The sequence below is a fragment of the Carettochelys insculpta genome, chromosome 17, assembly GCF_033958435.1.
Source record: "Carettochelys insculpta isolate YL-2023 chromosome 17, ASM3395843v1, whole genome shotgun sequence".
Lineage (NCBI taxonomy): Eukaryota > Metazoa > Chordata > Testudines > Carettochelyidae > Carettochelys > Carettochelys insculpta.
The window spans coordinates 2,459,457-2,482,446 of NC_134153.1; the positions used below are offsets into that span (position 1 = coordinate 2,459,457).

Below are 22,990 nucleotides of genomic sequence, written 5' to 3' on the forward strand. Positions count from 1 at the left end.
CATCATCATCATCCTGAACCATCATTGTGCTTTGTACTAGAAAGCAAAATTGTGCGACAGTCCGGTAAGTTGCTGTAACGTTATGTGCAATGACTTGAAGCATTGAGGATCCATGCTTGTGCTAGTGCTGTGCCAGAGAAAATGCTGCAGGAAATGGCAGTTACTGGCTGGGATGGTGCTTTGCATTCTGGGATTCTGACATGAAACAGCCACAATCTAAGGTACTGTGGAATAGGTACCCACAATGTACTCATGCAATTGAACTTGGATAAGGCAATGGGGACGTGGAAACTTGACACAGATAAATGGTGGGTCAAATTTCCAAAAGGTTTGGGGACACAAATTTGAATTCATAAGAACAAGGTTTAAAAAAAAAAAAGAATTTATTAAATGTAGAACTGTTCTCATAGTGTAGAGACAGCCTATCAGAGGATCTGGCTGTAATGTGTGCACTCATTTTCTGGATACCAGCATGAAGGCAAAAGGAATGAAAACAAATACTGACAAACCTCATGCAGCTGTTCTTCCTTTCCCTCTGTTCCATTTTTTTCCACAATTTGTTTCCTACAAAAGAAAATTGAGCTCACGCTTATGTCTGCCTCTTAAAATATTAAAATCATTGCACAGAAGCCCTGACTACACGTGAAGTTGCATGGGTTTAAGTTAAACTTGTTTAAAACTAAACAAAGCAGCAGAAATGTAGCACTTTAAAGGCTAACACCGAAGCTCATCACCGAATAAATCATTTTGTTAGTCTTTAAAGTGCTACATTTCTGCTGCTTTGTTTTGTTGGAGTTACAGACTAACACGGCTACCTCTTGTTTATTGTTTAAAACTAGACTAAGTTAAATCCACACAAATCCTATGTGGACTCTCCTGCTGGTTTAAAACTGGTTATACTGGTTTAGTCAGCAAAGCTAGTTTATATCCCTCCAAGGGCTTGTCTACACTTGTGGGGGTGGTTAAAAAAAAACTCCCTCCCCCCCAAAAAAATTGAGTGTTCACACTGTCATACACACACAGGAGATGAGAGCTTTTCCCTCAAAATAATAAATCCAGCTCTGCAAATGCTTTCATCAACACCCTCCACGCACCAACTCAAGGTCAAAAATTAACGTGTGAACGAAGTGAACGAAGCACAGCTCTGCGAATGCTCCGTTTCACAATGTGGTGGCTGTGCGAACGCGATTCCTTAGAAATGGATGGACGTGCAGCTCAGTCATGCAAGACTGTTTGCAGGACAGACTACACAAGGGCTACCAAGATGTGCACGACAAGGAACAGGGCTCACGCATCCATCATAAGGACAGGTCTATGCAGTGAGTGGTGCTCTCTCCTGCCCCCTGTGTTCTCATCTCCCATCCCTGGCCTGATGGCAGGGTGCTAAACTGTGCAATGCCCTGCCTGGATTCCTGACCTCTGCCTCCTTCCCCTAGTACCCCTTCAACAGAGGCACTGAAAGGAGCCCAGCCAAGCTTTGCAGAGAGGCTGAGTCTACATTTACTTGGATAAACTGGAAAAACTTGCCAGGTTAGTGCCTTTAATTTTGTATTCCCCTTCCAAGCTCTGGTACTATAGAAGACTGGTGGTAGGGGCCACACTACCAGATAGGAGGGCCGAGGCCTATTCTGATTGGATTGCAGCCAGTGGTTCAGCCTCCTCCCACAGGCATCCCCCCCCAGCCCCGCCCCAGGCACCTTGCCTTGGTTTCAAGCAACTGCAGCATACAGCAGTTTACCCAGTCTAGGTTTACCATATTTGACCTTTCAAAAGAGAGGACAGCCCTTGGAGGGAGTCTCTCTCTATTGGTACCACAGTACATCCATGTACTCTAAGGCATGAATACAACCTGAGCGGATAGGTTCCGATACAGATCCACTCCTTTGCAGGGCTGTTCTCTTCTTCACATGGTAACCCTAACCCAGTCTCATGGGGTGGAGTCTAGCTTTGAGCAACCATCAGCGGCTGAAACCCACACTGTTGCAGGCAAGGCCTAACTCCAGGACTGAAAGCATGGGCACCTGCTCTCACGCTGGGCCCTCCAAGATCTGCATTTGTCCAAACAGACTGGAACATGTGCACATATGAACAAAGGCCACAATTGTTCACCTCATCCCCATATCCTCCAACAATACAGCCACCGCAGCAAAAATTGCTCCTGTAATCCATCCACGGGTCACAAATACCATTGGATCACGCCCTCTCAGAGAAAATAAACCCTTAGGGCTTGTTTCTGCAGCTCCCTGCCATTCACAGGCACACCTGATGCAGCCAGCTTTCAGTGAATGTCCAGAGAGCAGCCAAATGTACATGCTACAGATGACTTGCCCCCAGCACCTGGAGATCCCAATCAGCTGCCAGAAAGCCTGCGGGCCATGATGGTATCAGCAGCCATTGTCTAAGCTCCACTTAGTTCCAAAGTGGAAAGTCACTTCATGAATAAGCCAACTTCTCAGGAGAGCTAGAACTGGAAGTGAATGAAGTGCCAAGGCACACAGGGCGGCATCAGCGTTTTGCACTGTTCTCTCACTTGCAGGTGGTACCCTCCTGGTTCGGCACCCTCGGGACCTGAGTGGTCCCGAATGAGGGAGTATGCTGGACTGGGGCAGTCAGGCCTCCGGGCTTCCCTGGGGGGTGCTCCCAGGTCCAGCCAAGTTCCTCACTGTCAGGGGGTTGCTGATGGGGCTCCTGTCCCCAGCTGGGCTCCCCCACCCCAAAGGCTCCCCACTGGCTACAGGGTTGGGGGAGCTCCCCACAACAGGGCTCTGTCACCAGCAGGAGCATCCCACCAGCCAGCCTGGCTCTGGGCAGCTGGAGCTGTCTGGTCCACATGCTGCCTTGGTCCAGCAACATCCTTGGTTGTGCCAGACCACAGATGTTGCCAGACTAGAGCATGCTGGACAAGAGGGCCATGTCTACACTAGCCCCAAACTTCGAAATGGCCACACAAATGGCCATTTTGAAGTTTACTAATGAAGCGCTGAAATGCATATTCAGCAATTCATTAGCATGTGGGCAGCCGCGGCGCTTCAAAATTAAGGCGCCTCACCACCGAGGGGCTTGTCCCGATGGGGCTCCTTTTCGAAAGGACCCTGCCTACTTCGAAGTCCCCTTATTCCCATCAGCTCATGGGAATAAGGGGACTTCGAAGTAGGCGGGGTCCTTTCGAAAAGGAGCCCCGTCAGGACGAGCCGTGCAGCAGCGAGGCGCGTCAATTTCAAAGCACCGTGGCCACCCGCATGCTAATGAAGCGCTGAATATGCATTTCAGCGCTTCATTAGTAAACTTCGAAATAGCCATTTGTGTGGCCATTTCGAAGTTTGGGGCTAGTGTAGATGTAGCCGACGTGTTTCAATCTGTACTGCGTCAGCCTCCGTATGTGATATCACAGGCCCTGCAGATCTTTGTCTTGGATACATTTTTTCAAAATTTTTCAAAGGTGATTTGTTTTATTATACCATCCTTCTCATACATAATGACGCTTCCAAGACTGTGAAATACTTCCTCCTCCCCCCACCAGCCCCAAAACAGCCTTCTGTCTCCTCTCTTTTTTCTTCCAGCAGAAGAACAAAGTCTTCAAATGCTAATGGACACCAGCAGCCTTTTAGAATAGTTGCATCCCTGGAGAAGTCCCACTCTGTCGGGAAAGGCATCTCAGGTTCAGGTCAAACACCAAGGTGTGTCAAGCAGGCTGCCATACTTGCCTGATGCGTACACTGATGATGCAGTTGAAGCAGCCACTTCTGATCAGTTTTGTAACTGTTCCCTGGGGGCTTATAGATATCGGCACACACCTGCACGCAGCTGTTTCCTTTGTGCAGAAGCCATTAGCAGGTTTGTGCTTAGGCTGTATTATTATTCTGTAAAATGAAATTCTACCAACAGTTAGGAGCAAATTCTCGAAGGGTGGACTGAGCACCTAGTAAGCCTGTCAAAGCCAGCTTTCACGTATGTACATCAGGCACAGGCTAATGGCCCTAGCCAGACCCTTCCTTGCCGAACGCTGAACTCCAGCTGGCCAAATGATGTAGGAGCTGATTTTCCAGTGCAGCCAAACTGCAAAGAGTGCAAGTCAGGAAAGGGGGAGATGAGCACAGAAGGCTAATTACACCAAGAGAAGTGGTGGTATAGACTGCACTTTGTCAGTGGGAGATCTTCTCCCGCCAGCACCACACCTTCTGGGGGTGGCTTAATTATAGAAACGGTGGGACTCTCTCCCATCAGCCTAGAAAGGCCACTCGAGAGATTTTACAGTGGTGCAGCTGCATTGGCACAACTGTGCCACTGTAAGCTCTCTAATGTAGACAGCCTCAAATCTACTGCTGTGTTTGAATTGGACAAGGGTGATACTGCGGGTGTCCTGGTGATCTTCGTCCTAAAACAGGGATTATTGCAGCAGTGAGATTTAGAAGCAAGTGCGGTGCAATGGTTTGATCAAGGAATGAAGAGATAGGACTGCCAAGGATCACTCCTGACTGCCATTGACACACTATCTGACTTGGGGCAAGCGATTTGACGTCTTTTCCAACTGGCAGGTGACTGATGTTTTACACACACTCCACACGGCAGTGGAGTTAGTCAGTGTTTGTAACTGTGACAGCCACCACCCCAAGTTTTACTTTTGCAGTCTTCAGGACTCTCACTTCGAATGCATTGAGAGCAGCAAACTGAACCAAAGAGAAACTCTTCACTTACTTGCAGTCACATCCCCTTATCTGACAGCTGGTCCATGAAGAGTATAAAAATAATTCTACTCATGTCACCCCCTCTCTAGATTTCAGTTAATATTTTTTAACACCAGAAAACGATTGTGCACAGCACAGGAACCAGGAAATCGTGAAGTAACTTGCAAATGTTTAACAGAAAGAAGAGGGATTTTTTCTTGTCATTTTTAGAGCTAAACAGATTTGGCTTGGCTCTCTGAGATCTTGTAATTTACGTATCCTGTTTCTCCCCAGGGTGCTCATATTTCTGCCCATGCCTGCAGAGGACCTGAGACAATGAGCGTCAGTAGTCAGTAGAGAGGAGAGACAAGGGGCTCTGAGGGTCAAGTATTGAGCAAGTTCATGCAATGCAGCACCTGTACATCACGTGCTTGCTGATCTTTGATGCCCACTAGAGGGCAGCAATATCCCATTGTGTTCTGTTTTATTACCTGGGCCACACTTGCTATGTCTGCTTTAGTGAGGGCATGTCTTGTATTGCCTATATGCACAGAGACATCGGTTCCCAGAGTCATAAAGATCCCTTTGAAGAGGCATCATCACTTCGTCAAGAGCAGCAGAATACGACACTTCCTTGTAGAAGCAGCTAACTGGAATGGGACAGTTGGCCCCTTACCAAAACGTGGGGCCGGGGGGAGAGGTATTGGCTGGCTAGTTCCCAGTCCCAAAAGAAAGGGCAAGAGTTGATGGGCAATCAGGACCCCGAGACTGACCGCATCCGGGAACACTGAGAAGAGGCCAAGGCTGTAGGTCAGCTGGACTGACAGTGAGTCAGCAGGCCGGAGGGGGAGAGGGGTGTCCCATCCTTCGTGTGGGCTGGTATTGCCTGGGTAAGACAGAGTGGAGCCAAGCTAAGGAGAGAGCTGGGGGAGGAGAACCATGCCACAACCAGAGAGAGAGCACAGACAAGACGTGGTGGGAGAAGAGCTGCAACCACAAACCGAGAGAGGCAGCCCAGAGAGCAGAGCCACACTGGGCTGGACTCTGCCTCACAGGGCAGCCCTCGGGGTGAGAGTGGGAGCAGGACTCAGACCCTTTCACTAGCTCATTTCTCTGAGGTTGTGTAGAAGCCAGGAAAGTCCCCTTCAATAGTGTTAGGAGCAGACGAGCACCTCCCTACACGCTCAGAACTACCTGCTATCCACAGATAACGCTTTGAGAAGCTGGCGGCCCCCGACTGAGACACCTCATCCCTCTTGCACTCCAGCCCCACCCAGGGGAAGGAGGGACAACAAAGGTTCAACACTTCCCCCACACCAGATTAACTTTTCTGGGGACCAGAAGTGATAGATTTTGTGGGCCACCTGTAGGCTCTGGGATGGAGCCAAAAATGAGGGCGGGTGCAGGAGGGGGCTCAGGACAGAGGTCCAGGTGGGAGGTGGGGTGCAGGAGGGAGCTGGGGGGGGTGGAGGTCCAGGTGGAGGCTGGGAGATCAGGGAAGGCGCTTAAAATGTGCAGCTCCCTGGGGGCACACCCAGCTCCACACCCCGCTGCCCCCTCCCATTCCCAGGCACTGTCCTCTGCTGCTCCCATTGGCCATGATTCCAGCCAGTGGGAGCAGCAGGGGAAAAGCCTCCAGGCCAGTGGTTCCCTGAACTGCCTTCCTCCAGCTGGTGAGGAGGAGAGGGAGCAGCAGTGTGCAGAGCCAATTCCTCTGCCAGGCAGAGCGCTTGTGGACCACATCCACTCCCAGCTGCCTTAATCGGGCCTGCAAGGATCCCCCAACACTGCTGCTCCAGCCCTGCCAGGGCAGGTTCCGGGCTTGGAGCACCAGTGTGGGCTCCCCACCACAAAAAGGGAGTCAAGCCTCAAGCTTTACAGGCTGGATGTGGCCCTTGGGCCCTAGGTTCCCCATCGCAGCACAGCTCTTCAACAGGGCATATTTAAGAGTTGGAATGATTTCAGGTGGCAATATTTCAAAGCTCCATGTCCCACGCACTAAGAAAACCATGCAGTGCATTCAAATCCAAGCTCGTAAACAAAATAAATTTTACCTTTATTTGCCAGGCTCAGCATTTGCTCAAATGCTGTACCTGTGCAAAAGCTCTTTCCAAGACTTACGAAAATCGATGACTACTACAAACTAGAAATGATGCATGGATGTTGTATGGACTCTATCTTCGGTTAGAGAAGTTTTCCAGACAGACATTCTACAGGGTCTATTTCCTGGTACTGATGAGCAGAGCATCTCACTCAAAGTTCAGTTTTTTGCACGTGAGGACAGTCTACGCAGTTGACTTTTCAGACTCAGCTTGTGAGAAACGGCAGCAGATAACTTTCTGGCTGACCTTGATTTTCTCAAGTTTGCTTGAAATTGTTGCATCTCTACCAACAGCTCAGGGACTGGAGGAGGGGTGGCATCCTGCAGCTCAGCATACTGGAGACAGTGATAGACCCTGGCCTGGCCCACACAAAAGAGATCTTGTTTGGGAATTTTTAGAGGCTTATTTTGCATTTTTAGGCCTTAGTTTTGTAACAGTTGTAGAAGGAAAGAAAAAAAAGCAGCAATGGCTCCAAAAACCAATTATCCCCCCCGCTACCTAAGCACCCCCTGTTCAGGATTTAAAGTTGCCTGTCTTGCTTTAAACCCACTGCTCCAATCTAAGTCCTGCTGGTCTCTACCCAACTAGTATTGTTTTCACACACTTGTCTTTTGCCTCCTTTTGGCCCAGGTCCAGCTTACCATTTGTAGTGCTAGAACCTTGTCTTCTGCAGCACCTACATCTGAAACTACTTTTCCCTTCTCAAACACTAAAGAGATTCCCCACCCCTCAGCCCCTGTGGGTGTAGTTCCCAACGGAAAGGACATCAACATACCTGCTCTTTGTTGGAAACACAGGTCTTTACATCCGGGAGGAATTCAGACAAGTGACGCCTCAATTTTGGCTTGTAGATAGAGCCCAGAATCTTACTCTTCTGTGTTAAATGCATTAAAAAGGTTGTTCACTATATTTGTTTCCCTCTGCAAGTCTCCCTCCTGCCCTCTTTACATGGTCCCTTGTAATAAGCACGTCAGACACCCAGATGGCTTCCTCACCTGCTCCCTTTTCTCTTCCCACTCTTGCCACTCAGCCTCAAGTTGTTCATCCATGTACTGGGTGTTCCGGGTAACATCCCAGGTTGTGCCAGATTTTCCTCGCATGAAATTCATCAGCATGGAACGCTGCTGCTTCTGCTGGCTGAGCGTGTGCATAATGCTTCGAGTACCTCTAGGCACAGAGGCATAAGGAGAGGGTTAAACTTCCACAGCAAATGACTCGCAGTTCCCCTCCTCCCTAGCACAGCAGAGTGGAGCATGGCCTCTGCATTTCACTAGGAAATAGCTAAGTGGAGGCTGTATCAGAACTATGCAAAATAATTAAGACAAAATAAGAGAATGTGAACTGGATCTTTGGATTCAGAAAAAGGTCAGCAGTGCCTCCCCTTCTCCCCTCCCAGCCCCCTTATCTGTCATTCTCTCAGTCCTCTGCAGTTCCTGGTTTGTGGTGCGACTCAGCCCTTCTGATTCCAGCACTGGCTACTCACCTGAGACCCAGCTGTGCCCTCACTACTCTAATGGGTTCAATCAGAGAGAGAGAGAGAGAAACACAAACTAGAGCCATGACATTGAGTATCCACTCAAACATGGAGCAAATCTTCTCTGACCACCCCTAGGAACATGAAGCATCAAATGCTTTCCATAAGGCTCCCAACATTTTTCTTGTGAACCGAACCCTTTGGAAATGGCAACATCCATTGAATTTCTCCCAAGTCTAAATAGTAGACACCCACAGCCATCCTCGCCCAGACACAGAACACACAGTTGCATAGGGCACCTGAACATTTGGAGCACTACTGGGTCTTAATATCCACTCTCTTCCTATCCCTGTTCGGTGTCTCAGCTTCCTCCAGAGAGGATCTCATTCATTTAAAAGCAAAAGCCTGCCAGACTTATTAGCAGAACACAACCTAAGAAAGAGCCATTCCAGTGGTAATGGAGCCATTTAACAGGTATTTGCCTACCCCAGGTATAGACTGTCAGTTTCTGAATTTACTGTGTTAGTCAATAGGTTGATTCACTTCAAAATATTTCACTAGTGTGTGGCCAAAGGTATAAAATCATCTCTCTAAAAAGTCGTCATCCCCCAGCTGCTGTTGGATATAGGTGCACTAGTTTAATAGCACCAAGTAAGGGCCCATAAATTGTAAGGAAAGCCTTGCAGACACCAAAAAAAAAATCTGTCTACAATATAGACCAAAGGCAAAAAAAACTACTGCTGCAGCTTCATTGTTGTAAGATCTCCCCAGTAGCTGTTCTATGCTCACCTCTCAGCATAGTTCACCCTTCCCAATGACCTGCCATAGCTACCAGGACACACTCAACAGCACTTTTGTCAGTGAAGCTTGTGTCAGTTGGGCTCAGTGTTCCCTGTAAGGTGAGAGCTTGGACTGCCACACAGGAAAGATTAAGATATCACCTCGCTGATTAGAAGAGGGTCCTTAGCCAACAGCACCTGTTTCTATTGGTGGTGCACATCCACACATACCATGGTACATCATCATCATCATCATCAACTGTGGGCTCAGTGCCCATTGGTGTTCGATGCCTCCCTCACCATTTCCTTCCATCTTTCCCTGTCCTATGCGGAGTGGCTTAGTTTCTGTAGACTAGCTCCACGCCAATCTACTATATCATCTACCCAGTCTCTGTGGGGTCTGCCTTTCCTATTCAAACCGTCCATTATGTCAGATACCAGGGTCTTGATTTTTCATTCTTCATTCATTCTGAAGATATGGCCAAAAGAGCTGTAACTTCCGTTGTATAACCTTCTGCAGTAGGTTCTCTTTCGGTTGTATCTTCCTATACAACTCCTTATTGGTGACCTTCATCCATCCTGTTCTCAGGCTCTTTCTACAACTCCTCCTCTCAAATGTCAATATCCTCCTTTCCGAATACTTCACTATCACCCATGTCTCACATCTATACAATTTTCTGCTGAATACACACGTTTCAAAGATGCTCAGCTTCATTACTAAGCTAATTGCTTTTCTTTTCCAGATCTTATCCATTGCCTTCAAACTTGCTCTTGTTTTCACTATTCTATTTCCTTCTTACAGACTAGATCATACGTTATGTTGCTTCCCAGATATATGAACTTCTCTACGTTCTCTAATTCAATCCTGTCCACGCTGATAGAATCGTAGAACACTAGAACTGGAGGGGACGTCAAGAGGTTGAGTCCAGTTCCCTGCCCTCTTGGCAGGACCAAACAACTTCTACGCCATTCCCAATACGTGTTTATCTAACCTGCTCAAACATTTCCACCGATGGAGATTCCACAACCTCCCTGAGTAACTTATTCCAGTGTTTAACCACCCTAGACATTAACAAAACTTCCAAACTGTTAATCTAAACCTCCCTTGCTACAGTTTAACCCCATTGCTCCTTGCCCTATCCTCAGAGGCCGAGGAGAACGATTTTTCTCCCTCCTCTTTGTAACCCTCTTTGAAGTACTTGAAAACCACTACCATATCCCATATCAAGTCTTCTCTTTTCTAAACTAAACAAGCCCAGTTCTTTCAGTTTTCCCTCATCGCTCATGTTCTCTAGACCTTCTCCAGTTTCTCCACATCTTTCTTGAAATGTGGTGCCCAGAACTGGATACAATACTCCAATTGAGGCCTAATCAGCACCAAGTAGAGCAGAAGAATTACTTTTCATGTCTTGCTCTTAACACTACTGTTAATGAATCCCAGAATCAGGTTTGCTTTTTTTTTTTTTTCATAAGTATCACACTGTGGACCTCCTATTTAGCTTGTGGGCCCCTAAACCCCTTTCCCCATACTCCTTCCTAGACAGTCCCTTCCCATTCTATATGTATGAAACTGATTGTTTCTTCCTAAGTGGAGTAACTTTGCATTTGTCCTTATTAAAACTTCATCCTGTTTACCTCAGACCCAAGAGGGCAGGGGACTGGACTAGATGACCTCCTGAGGTCCCTTCCAGTTCTAGGAGGTATGCAGGTATGCATGCATGTATGTATGTCCCATTATTTCTCCAGATTGTCCAGATAATTCTGAATTACAAGCCTATTCTTCAAAGCAGTTGCAACCCCTCCCAGCTTGGTATCATCTGCAAACTTAATAAGCGTACCCTCTGTGCCAATATCTAAATCATTGAAGATATTGAATAGAACCAGCCTCAAAACAGATCCCTGCGGAACCCCACTTCTTATGCCCTTCCAGCATGACTGCAAATTATTAATGACTACTCTCTGAGAATGGTTATCCAGCCATATATGCACCCACCTTATAATGGCCCCACCTGACTTGTATGTGCTTAGTTTATTGACAAGAAGATCATGCGAGACCATGTCAAATGCCTTACTAAAGTCTAGGCATACTACATCCACCGCCTGATCTTCCTTCTTATTTCCTTATCTCCATATACCATTGTTTTTATTTTGTCAGTGTTCATAATCAGTCCATACCACTTCTGTTCCTCGTTTAGCACCTGCACCAGTCTCGTTAGTTTCTCTTCCTCAATAATAACTATATAATCCGCGAACCTCAAATTGTTAATTATCATCCCATACACCGATAACCCTTGACCTTGTCCACCACTCTCTCTAGTTGCGTGATGAAGATAGTCAGCAATATCAGATCTCCTTGTCTTGTATCTCTACTTGTTCTAAACCAGCTTCCCAACTCTCCGTACATTCTTACCACTACCTCTGCAGTCTTTGGTATTGTTCAACAACCGTATCAGTCTACTCTCCACTCCATCTGACTCCAACACCACCCAAGTCACTTCCTGATCTATACTGTCAAATGAATTCTGAAAAATCAAAGCAACTGTAGATGTTCTTGTTCATTCGCTGAGCTTTCTCCACTATTAATCTTAGTACCAGTATCTGCTGAATGGTACTTTATCTTTCCTGAATTCTGCTTCCTGATCCACTAGATGTTCTTCTATGTGTGATCTCAGTCTTGCCGTCCGTATCATCATCAGCACCTTGCCCAGATGACTCGTAAGGGCAATTGTTCTGCAGTTCTTGCACTCCAACATGCTTCCTTTGTGTCTTGTCACTAGCACAGATCTTGTCCATTCCTCGGGTGCCTTCCCTTCTTTCCATGCTACATTACATCGTCTGTGTATTTCCTGAATCAATTTCTCCATGGTATTTGATCATCTCTCCCGTGACCTTACTTCCAGAGCTCTTATAGTTCTTTAGTTATTTCACAGCTCTTTCTACTTCCTCCTTCAAAATATCAGCCTCGTGCACGATGCTCAGTGGAGATCTTCAGTTCTTCAATCAGTCTCTCAGACACTCAGCTCCAACTGTGCTTTGTACAGATCGGTGCAATATCTCATCCATCACTGCACAACCTTCTCTTTGCTCATGAGCACCTTGGTACACAACAAAATTTATTTGTCCCATAAATGAAAAAAATTAGAGGTAACACTGGCTGGGGTATGTTTTTTTTTTTTTAAAAAACACTTCTGACCACCAAAAATTTTACTGCCAAAAGTGTGAGTGTAGAAATCATCCAAGAGAGATGTGCCTAAAAGTCCAACTCTCAGCCCCGGAGAAAGCGACTGAATACTTCCTGATCGGCACTTTTAACAACTCATGGCATGGAAGGGCTTACTCCCCACCCTGCTGATTAAAAAAAGAATAAGTTCATCAGTTCCTTTAATCACTGCTGCCCATTCTCTCAAGTTCAGATAGAGTGCACATGGCAGAGACAAAAGTAGTCACCCTCTGCACTAGAAAGGCATTCACCCAGAAGTGACTCTGCCAAGACAATCCAGGTCACTCACTCCCAATGAGGGAACTTGCCCTCGTTTAGCACTTTCAGGGTTTGCATGGACCCAACTCTTCGGATATCCGATGGCACGTCAGCTGGTCTCAGACACTGCAGCCCAACATTCCACAGTGACTGCCCAAAGGTGCCTGCCATCAAACAAGCAGAAAGGTAAGGTCAGGATGAGGGCTGACTGGATAGTCCAGTTACAGCAATTAACCACCACCTGCAAGCAAACCTTTCACTTTCGTTTGCCTTTGGAATGGCTGGCAAGTCCCCCGCTAGCTGCAGAAAGGCAGAATTTTTGCAAGCAAAGCAGATAAACCCTGGGCTTTATGGTCATCACTCTGCTACGGATCACAAGAGCTGGGCAGGCATTTATCAACAAAACATTTTTGTTCGGGGATTTTTTTTTTTCCAGGCTATATCAATCCACTAGAACAGAAGCTTTCTGGGGAAACTTACTCACTTTGACTACATTCAGAGTTTTTCCACAGAATTGAACCCTGGTCTCTGGCCAGCCCTAGACACCACAGCCAGTCTCAAGGGCCAGAGCAAGGAGAGAAAACTGACCATCCTGCTCTCAGGACCCATATGAAGAGCTGAGCATGTCACTCCCTCTGCAACCAATAAGTGAAAGTGCTCAGAACCTTGCAGGACTGAGTCCTGAAGAACAGACCCTAGAGTTTCAACTGAAGGAAAGCCATTGGATCAGCCAGAGATCACAGCAGCATTCAGCACAGGCATCCCCTCTGCACTACTTAGATTTAAGCTCTTTGGGGCAGGGCCTCTCTCCCTAGCTCAGTGGGAGCCTTGGTTCTGTTATGGCCCCCTACATGTGACAATATTACAAATCAATAGCATGCCACACTACCCCCTTCCTGGGGACATGCCTGATAACCCCTCTAGACCCCGGGGGTAGTGCAGAGACAGCAAGCCATGTCAACAGCACAGTTTGGAAAGCTTTATGGCCCCACTGCACCATCAGGGCAGTGAGAAGGGACATTCACTTGGGCTGGCATCTGGCTCTCTAATAGCAATGGCATGACAAAGAGCCACCTACCCCCATCTTCACGGCAGCTGTGGCTAACCTCAATGAGAAGTGTTGAGAGAAATAAGCTTATTTCTCTCAAGAGAAGAGATTTTGTTTTAAAACTACTAACAAATTGGCTTGAAATTTTCCTTTTCTCTTCCAAGGCTGAATTTACAGAAAGGAAGGAAATCCTAGAAACAGGAGCTGTTTGGCATCATTATTAATACCTGGAACCAATGTCATTTCCACAACTGGGAGGTTCCCTGTCAAAGACTTGACTGCAGGCCAAGCTTACCTTACACTTCAACACATTGATAAGAAATAGCACTGTGCCCATTGGGATGGCTTCAGACAGCAGCTTGGCATTTATAGCTCAGCCCCAGAAGTACATTCCCTCTGTAGTACCTGACATTGGCCACTGGTGGAAGAAAGGACACTGGGCTAGATGGACTTTTGGTCTGCCCCAGTGTGGCCGTTCTTGCGTGCAGTCATTTCCCTGACTATATTCAGCAGGATCCTGAGCCATAAGGCAACATCCTTGTAGTTTTAGTTTCATGGTCTTTGGTGAGTGTGGGCTGATGCTTTCTATCCTAGCAGAACTTTCCTCACGTTATAACCAAAACTACATTAAATGAGCTCAGAATACTTCTAAGGATGTAATTTACTGGTGAGGTCAACTGTGGTCTAATTTAGACTGAGCTGACTGCCAGCCATCCTACCCAAAGAAAAATCTATTAGCATTAACAAGTTGCACTTAAGTTAGGAAGCTAATTTAAGCTGACAAAACAGCAAAATTTTTGCTAAGATTCGTCTAGCCTGTCTCATGACTAAGGTACATCGCTAGAAAATGCCAACTGGTATTAATGGCTTAGCATTCCAAACAACTGTACCTATATGCCTTCCTGAGAGCATCCAGAGTTTGACATTGCAGTCATAGCTGGATGTCACAATCAGTCTGAGCTTTTCCACATAGACAATGTGGGACACATTCTTCAGATGACCCCTCCAAGAGTTTAGAATACTGGGGGGAACGAGGTTGATACTCCAGCCATCCAGGACCTGCAGAAGAAAGGACATGAGAATTTAATTGCAAAGATGCTCCCATAGGAGAAGATCCACAGCTTCATTCAAACGTAACATGAGCCTTTACAGCCTATAAATCATCTCCATTCCCCATCTAAGCTACTTTTATGGCCTTTATCACTAGGTTATTTAAACACCATGAGATATCATGTACCAAGAAACAAAAACTTTCAATCCTTCAGGTTTGCGGACAGTAATGACAATGGTATAAAGCTAGCAGGGTTCTACTGTTCTGACACCTTGCTGACCATAATCTGTAACTGTCTGGATAGCAGTATGCATCAGCTGCTGCAGTCTTCCTTTTGTATCCCAGTTCCACTGGGAATCTCCCAATGGGTTGCCACAGTACATTGCTACGGAGCATTCAAAGCAAAAGTCAGGGTCCTCTTGGACCACATTTCTCAATTCAAAAGGTGGCAGTTGCATTTGGTTGTCTCTCTTGCTCTGAAATCACACCTTGCTGAGCCAGAAACCTCGCCGAAGAACCTCTTCCCTTCCTCAAATAGGTGGCGTCAGTTTCGTGCACGTCTCCACCAAGGATGGGGAGAAAAATAAATTTTCAGAACATCACTCCAGTGAAATAATCCTGATACTCCTGAAAATGTTATGCATCAGCAAGTGCACTGATACCTTCCAAAAGCAATGAGACTAATCCACATATTTCAAGATATGATCATTGTGACTCTGGCAACAAGCGTCAGCTCGCACCAAGGCTCCTAGGCCTCAGTGTACAATGACAAGTGCACAGCTGGAAGCCAGCCTGCTTCACCTGTGGGTTAGTATTGTTAAAATAGATATCAGATTCACAAAAATGGGTTTAGACAACGAAATGCTTGTTATTTGCTGCAGGCATTAATCGTACATATAACATCTGTATCCCATGGTATAAAGTTAGCATCTAAAAGTTTGGCTACACTTGCAAAATTTTGTGCTGCAACTTCCTTGCTCAGGGGTGTGAAATGATAGATACAAATTGGATAATCCCATCTAGTAAATCACAACCTTTCCAAAGCCCTTGTGCGTAAAGTATCTCTCAGTTTTGTCATAGCCATACCGTAAGGGTATTTTCGTTAGGAACAAGGAGTGTAACACCACCCCAAGGACTGTGGCTCCACATTAAGGCTGTTGAAGTGCTTGAGGAGTTTACACTTGGTCCTTGGTTGGTGAAATATAACTATGGAACTCACAACCTGTTTGAGATTTGTGCCCTGCTGCTACAGTCTCGCCTGAGGCTGGTGCTCATGCTCATGAGCCACGCCAGACAGCTGAACAGACTTCCAAACAGCTTCTAAAAATACAGGGGTGAGATCTGTGGGCAATAGGATGGGATCTCCAAAGCATTTACTGATTTAGGAGCACGAGTCCCCCCTTAGCATTGCAGGGACATCTTACAGGACTGCTGAAAATTCAGCTCGTAACAAAAACACCCCCTTCCTCTCCCCCAAACATGAGGAGAGCACAGGGAAAACAAGGCTCCACTACTGCTAACTAATGTAACATGTAAACTCTTTACAGTACAGCTTTGGCTACATTACCTCTGTTTCCACACATGGCTTTTTTCCCTCAGGGAATTTGCAGTATTTTGGGATTAGGTCATGAAACATGTTCTTTTTATGAGATGTGTCCGCCTTTTCTGTCCTGGAAACTTTCTTTACCTCTTTTGCTTTGCAGTAATTCTCGATATCCCAGATCTAAGGAGAGACTGTTAATAACTTCCTATTTTCATTTACAAAAACACGAGGTTGCACATTCCCCTGAAACTGACTAGGAGAAGACCAGTCACACAGGTTCCCTTCACTGTCATGAGTGGTGCATGTAACTCTTTCCCCAGTTTTCATTCTTGTGACCAGTCTAGGGACAAAAGAATCTCATTTGCTCTCCAATTTTTCTTCATTCATTCACTGCGTTTTCAAATCAAGTCTTCCCAGCCTTTCCCACACAACAAGCTGGTTGGTCCACACACAAGTCACAAATCCCGTGACTTTCCAACCCCTATCTTCAGGGTCTGAATGAGGCTGTTTCTCAGAAATAAAGCAATCACCTTAATGTAACCCAGGGAATCTCCAGTCAACAAGATAAAGTCCTCAGGATCTGTGGACATGGCACCAACTACTGCATTCACATCACCACCATGTACTGCCTGAAATTTGCCCAGCATCCTCCCTTCACTACTGACTGACCAGGCATAGATGTAGCCACCTGCTGAGCTGGTTAGCAGAATGGCTGTGTCAGGAGACTGCTCCCGGGTCTCCAGGAAAATAATCTGCAAAAGAGAAAAGAGGTAGCAACACACATCCTGTCCACTCTCACTGTTGGAGAGGTCAGAAGGAATTTGCAGACATCTAACCTTCTCCACAGCAGCTGGGAGACCCTTCAACTCTTTCTGCCAATTTGGATAGTTTTGCTCTTGTTTGCTGGTTTCAGCAGCATCTTGATCTTTGGGAGAATCACTTTGTATATCAGCATTTTCCCCTCCTGGAAGCTGGGCTACCTGTAGAACCGAAAGCACCCCCACAAACTTACAGCCAGGCCTTACTCTGGAGGCTGATTAAGTTCTGCTCTTCTTGACTGCAGACTCTGCAGTGTGGTAAGAAATTACAGTGCTGTTTTGAGGGGGCAATATTTCTTTCAACCTTAACTACAAGACGTTCTCTGTTATAAGGCCAGATCCTGAGCCATTTACAGAGACAAATAAGGGCCAAAAGAAGTAGGAAGCTGTGTAAGAACAATGTGGCAGGTGGGTGTTAAAAAACAAGCGCACCAGGTAATAAATACCATGTTGTTGTTTAAGGTGTGGCTCAAGGTGCAATAGCCAACAACATTTGTGCCGTGACATGTTCCAAGCCAGGATGGGAACACGGCAACAACTGTTGTGGGTTTAGCCTAAAATCTCGAAAGCCTTCCCAGAACTGTACCTGCTGCCCTGTAGCCTGAGCAGGTTGCTTTTCTCTGGATTGTCTTATAACAGATGGAGCAAGAGCCACATTTCTCCACTGGCCGAAAGAGGAAACAGAAGGATTCTCAGTAGCTGAAAGCCTAGCTGAGAAGCTGGTCTGCAAATCTGCCCAGCATTGTTTACCAGGTTCAGCATAACTGCTGAGTTTTACTGCTGCTAATGGTTTCTTTGGGAAATTTCCTCTGCTGGGATCTTCCTCACTCTCAGTAAACACCTAAGGAATGGGAATAAAAATTGCATTTCAGTGTGAAACAATCCCTGGAGACTTTTCTATCTTCCCTCTTCACACTGCTGCATCCTATCTGCTGAGCTGCTTTACTGAAGAGGCAATGTGCTATTCACTTCCAAAGCAGATCCAGCCATTCTGGTCAACATCATCACTTTTCTGCTGCAATAACTGAAGGACGGGTAGAATTCCTGTTTCTATGGAGAAGTAGCTGCCAGCATGACTAGATTAGGGTCTGATTGATCTCCCATTTATGCCAACGGCACAGCTTCTGTTGATTTCAGCAAGAGAAGTCTGAGCATTTAAATGTGGAACAAACACCACATGCAATATATATTTGTAGTACAGGATTCAGAGTGGTCATAGCCTTATAAAGCATTAGAACTAAGGAGGATGTACGTGCAAAGTGCACCATAAATCTACACTGTCGCCCTGTGCAGATGTAACTCTGTGCAGATGTTACCTCTGTTCTGAAGGAGGTAAGAGACTTCTCAGTACTAAGGTGCAAATGAAACAGTAAGTGATTTTTCATATTGCAGTTGCCATCTAAATCTGATCCAGTGATAAGATTCCTGTTGTCTCAAACACACAGACAAGACGACTTGTCCAGCGCCTCAATCAACTAGAAACCAAGATATTTATTACAAACATGCGTGAGAGTACTTGAAATATCTTGTTTCCGATTGACTGAAGCATTAGTAATATTCATTTTATTTGGATAACTTCCTCGTCACTCCAAACACTCACAGTCATCCTTACTCATATGCAGAACAGGCAACTGCAAAGGGCCCCTGAAAACATGGGGCACCAGTGAGTCTTGATGTCCACCTTCTGCCCTTCCTATCCCTGTTCTGCATCTCTGCTTCCTCCAGAGAGACCTCGTTTAAGATAAAGTGAAGAACCCTGCCAGAGCTCTTAACAGAACATTGCACCTGGGAAAGAACCGTTCCAGTGGTAATGAAGCAGTTTAACAGCATTTGCCTACCCAAGTATACAGTCAGTTTCTGAATTTGATGTTTGTCTACAGACCTTCATTTAAAATTTGCTTTAAAAATATTTCATTGTTTTGTTGCTGAAGATTATAAAAAAATCACATGTCTAAAAATCATCATTCCCACTGCTGCCACCCCTCTCCCCGAGCTCCCAACGGGCATAGGGGCACCAATTTAACAGAACTGTTTGGGGGCCCATTAATCCTAAGGACATCCTTGCCAACCATGTCTTCTCAAGCACAAAACAACTGCAAAGTTCATCTGACTTCTGCCCCTCCCCCCACCATTCAGCAAATGCTGAGAACTAGCACAGCAAGGATAACATACATCAGGACTGAGGAACACTGGTAGAAGTGAAGGCACCTGGCCTAGCTCTAGCTATCATCCCTTACCTAATTTTAATGAGCAACCAATTAAGCTTATTTTAAAGACAAGAATACATTTTCTAACTGTAAATCGTAAGATCCGCAACAGAGAGTCTGATTAATAGTCCTTCTAGCCCACTAGCCTGCCTTCCAATTGAACAAAACAGGGCAATTTATCCAGTGACCATTCACTGTTGTCCAGTCACAGCATCTGGTAGGCAGAGGACTAGAAAGACCCAGAGCACTGGTTGTGTCCCTGACCATCCTGTCTAATAGCCACTGATGGACCTGTCCTCCAAGCATTTATCCATGTACAGGTTGGCAGAGACCGAGGATTTTTTTGCCACTCCAATATGCAGCGTAGGTCAGAGGCAGGTTTAAACTACTGTAAGTGGTGGAGCCTCTGAAACTTGAAGTCTTTAAAATCATGGTTGCAAGACAACAGTAACTCCACCTGAAGCTAGAAGAGCATTTCGGGGTGGGGGTGGAGGGTGAGGCTTGCACTAGGTCAGATTAGCTCAGCAGTAAGTAACCCCTGACACAGGTGCCCTGAGCGGCACATGAGGCAGGAGCTCAGCCCTGCCTTTTCGCCCCCATGCAGCCGAGAGCTTGCTCAAAGCCCTACTCTCTGTGGATTAACAAAAGACCAGCTAATGCTACGTACAAACCACCTACATGGTAAAGCTCTGCATCTTTATTAATGAAGCTGTTGTAAGTAGGTCTATTAGTGACTTTAAAAAGTATCAGCAGCACTCGGACAGTACATAGGTCAAAATGCCAAGTTTCAGCTCTCCACCTCCAAAGGGATGCTGACCCCAGGACTAGATGGCCTTAACGTTTATAATTCTTTTTGAACACAGTTATACTTTTGGCCTTCACAACTTCCCCCATTAATGACTTCCACAGGTTGATTGGGTTATATGAAGCATTTCCTCTCGTTTTAAACCTGTCTCCTGTGAATTTCATTGGGCAATTCCCCTGGTTCTTGTATTATGAAAAGAAGTACATTGCTCTAGTCTGTCCACACCATTCATGGTTTTATAGACCTCTATTATATTCTCACTTAGCTGCCTCTTTTCCAGGCGGAACAGTCCCAGTCTACACTCTCCTCATTTGGAAGCTGTTCCATATAATTTTTGTTGCCCTCTTTTGTAAGTCTTCCAATTATCCCTTTTTTGAGATGAGGCAACGAGACAATACAGACCCTGGTCAATATGTGGGTGCACCATGGATTTACAACAAAGGCATCATAATAATTTGTGTTATTACCTCTCTTTCTTAATAGCTCCTAACATTGTTAGCTTTTTTGACTGCAGCTGCACAGTGAGTGGATGTTTTCAGAGAACTATCCCTAATGACTCCAAGGTCTGTTTCTTGACTGGTGGTAACTAATTTAGGCCCCATCATTTTGCATGTAGGTGACAGAGCGATCTGATTAACTGACACCTTTATAATTTGGCACACACATCACCTCACTGCAACATTAACCAGAAGGCACTCTTAAAATACTGAATTGAGTAGGAGGAAACTGCTGGGCAGTTGCTCTCACACTTACCCTATTTGGTGTCAGGGTCAAATGACTCTGGGATGCGTTAAACCTGCCAAGTGCCTTCCCTGAGTCTATACTCCAGATCACAACATCTCCATCACAGGAAGCAGTAGCCAAGAGTTTACTGTTATATTTGGCCATAGAGATGATGTCCTCTGAGTGGTAGGATTTCCAGTGTTTGTATTCAGTTACCTTGTTTTCTTTAATATCTCTGGTGAGTAAGATCAAACAGTCATCCAGGAAGAACAGCCTATTTAACGGAGTTAGAAGGAAGTGGACTGTAAAGTACAACAAACCCTCCCTTAAGACCATAACCCGCTTTACCTTTTAGGCAATGGAATGTTTAAGAGAAATTTCGTACACATCAGGGTTAGAAAACCAAACCAGAAAAAGGAAACGAGATACATTTTTACATTGGTTCACATTTTTAAATGGTCCCCTGCCCACTTCCTACTTACAGATACCACGTAACTCTTTTACTCCAGCCAGTCACATAGATCTTCATATTGATATACAGAATTCCACTGACCTACGGAAAGACACAGAAACACTGCTAAATAGTAACAGAGAGGAAGCCGTGCTAGTCTATACACTATCAAAACACAAAGCAGTCAAGTAGCACTTTAAAGACTAGCAAAATAGTTTATTAGGTGAGCTTTTGTGGGACAGACCCACTTCTTCAGACCATAGCCAGACCAGAACAGACTCAATATTTAAGGCACAGAGAACCAAAAACAGTAAGCAAGGAGGACAAATCAGAAAAAGATAATCAAGGTGAGCAAATCAGAGAGTGGTGGGGTGCGGGGGAAGGTCAAGAATTGGATTGAGCCAAGTATGCAGATGAGCCCCTATAGTGACTCAAAGTTCCCATCACAATTTAAACCATATCTTCTCTGGAAATACCATCACTGGACCTAACCAGGTTACTCACAGAATCACGGACACTTTCTCATGCTCCTCTACTAACATCATATATGCCATCATGTGCCAACAATGCCCAGATGCTTTGTATATTGGATAGACTTCTAACTCCCTTAGACAAAGGGTCAATGGGCACAAAACAGACATCAAAACGCTCCAGATCCTCAAACCAGTTAGTCAACATTTTAATGGAATGGGGCATTCTGTCAATGACCTAAAGGCATGTGTGTGTTACTGAAGAGGAATTATCACACCGTTCTGGAAAGGGAAGCAGCCGAGCTGGCTTTTATATTCAAATTCGGCACATTAGCACATGGTTTAAATCGTGATGGGAACTTTCTGAGTCACTATAGGGGCTCGTCTGCATACTTGGCTCAATCCAATTCTTGACCTTCCCCCGCACCCCTCCACTCTCTGATTTGCTCACCTTGATTATCATTTTCTGATTTGTCCTCCTTGCTTACTGTTTTTGGTTCTCTGTGCCTTAAATATTGAGTCTGTTCTGGTCTGGCTATGGTCTGAAGAAGTGGGTCTGTCCCACGAAAGCTCACCTAATAAACTATTTTGCTAGTCTTTAAAGTGCTAGTTGACTGCTTTTTGTTTTGATAGAAACACTGCTAAGGTAAGCAATGGTCTGGAGGACATCTATTCACGTTACATCCACATTTCTGCTTAACTTACACAAATCAGATAAGTGGGCACCACATTACCCATCCCTCATGTCACACTTGGCCAAACTGCATGAAGGAAGGCAGGTTTTATATACACAATGAACTCCTCTAAAACGTTTGCAGGATTTTCTCCAGACAGTTTGAAAGTAACTAACTGTTATTGGTATTTTAGTTTGTCGGTCAAAAACACGATGATAGCACCTCGTCCTGCTTCCTGGTGAGCTGACTGAGAGCCTAATGAAATGGTGCTTATATTGTAGACCGGACAGAGGATAGCTGGACCTGACCAGTACGAACAACTCATTTCTGCTGACCTCCGTTTTATCCAAGTGAGGCACCTCAAGCAGACAGGTCCCATTGTTGAAGTTCCAGAACTTGATCATCCCATCTTTCAAAGCAGTGATGAGGCGTCTCTCCGGCCCATCAAAAGCCATTGCTGTTATTTCAGGGTGCTTCCCCTCTGAGGTCATAAACTGCATCATCTTCTGCCCAGTCATGATATCCCAGACTCTGACCATCCCCTGATGGCAGCCACTCACCACCTGCACAGACCACCAAGAAAAAGTACAAATTGTCAATATATCAAGTTCTTGGCATTTCTACATCAGAACACACAATGGAGGGAACAGCACAGTGCATTAGACGTTGATATGACATTTGGCATTACTGCAGTTTAGTGACC

General features: G+C 45.7%; 1 protein-coding gene across 1 annotated transcript in view; it reads right to left on the reverse strand.

Annotated features, from left to right (window-relative positions):
- Positions 1–6,837: 6,837 nt before the first annotated feature.
- EFCAB8 (EF-hand calcium binding domain 8) overlaps positions 6,838–22,990 on the reverse strand; it is a 48,573-nt gene continuing 32,420 nt past the window's right edge. The window contains exons 16-27 of the mRNA XM_075011886.1: positions 22,623–22,850; positions 21,175–21,245; positions 20,723–20,927; positions 17,544–17,798; positions 16,976–17,119; positions 16,670–16,891; positions 16,164–16,319; positions 14,436–14,604; positions 12,529–12,661; positions 7,762–7,933; positions 7,542–7,640; positions 6,838–7,125 (exon numbers count right to left, since the gene is read on the reverse strand). Coding sequence (XP_074867987.1) covers positions 6,925–7,125; positions 7,542–7,640; positions 7,762–7,933; positions 12,529–12,661; positions 14,436–14,604; positions 16,164–16,319; positions 16,670–16,891; positions 16,976–17,119; positions 17,544–17,798; positions 20,723–20,927; positions 21,175–21,245; positions 22,623–22,850 — 2,055 coding nt within the window. The 3' untranslated portion in view covers positions 6,838–6,924. The remainder of the gene's footprint in view (positions 7,126–7,541; positions 7,641–7,761; positions 7,934–12,528; positions 12,662–14,435; positions 14,605–16,163; positions 16,320–16,669; positions 16,892–16,975; positions 17,120–17,543; positions 17,799–20,722; positions 20,928–21,174; positions 21,246–22,622; positions 22,851–22,990) is intronic.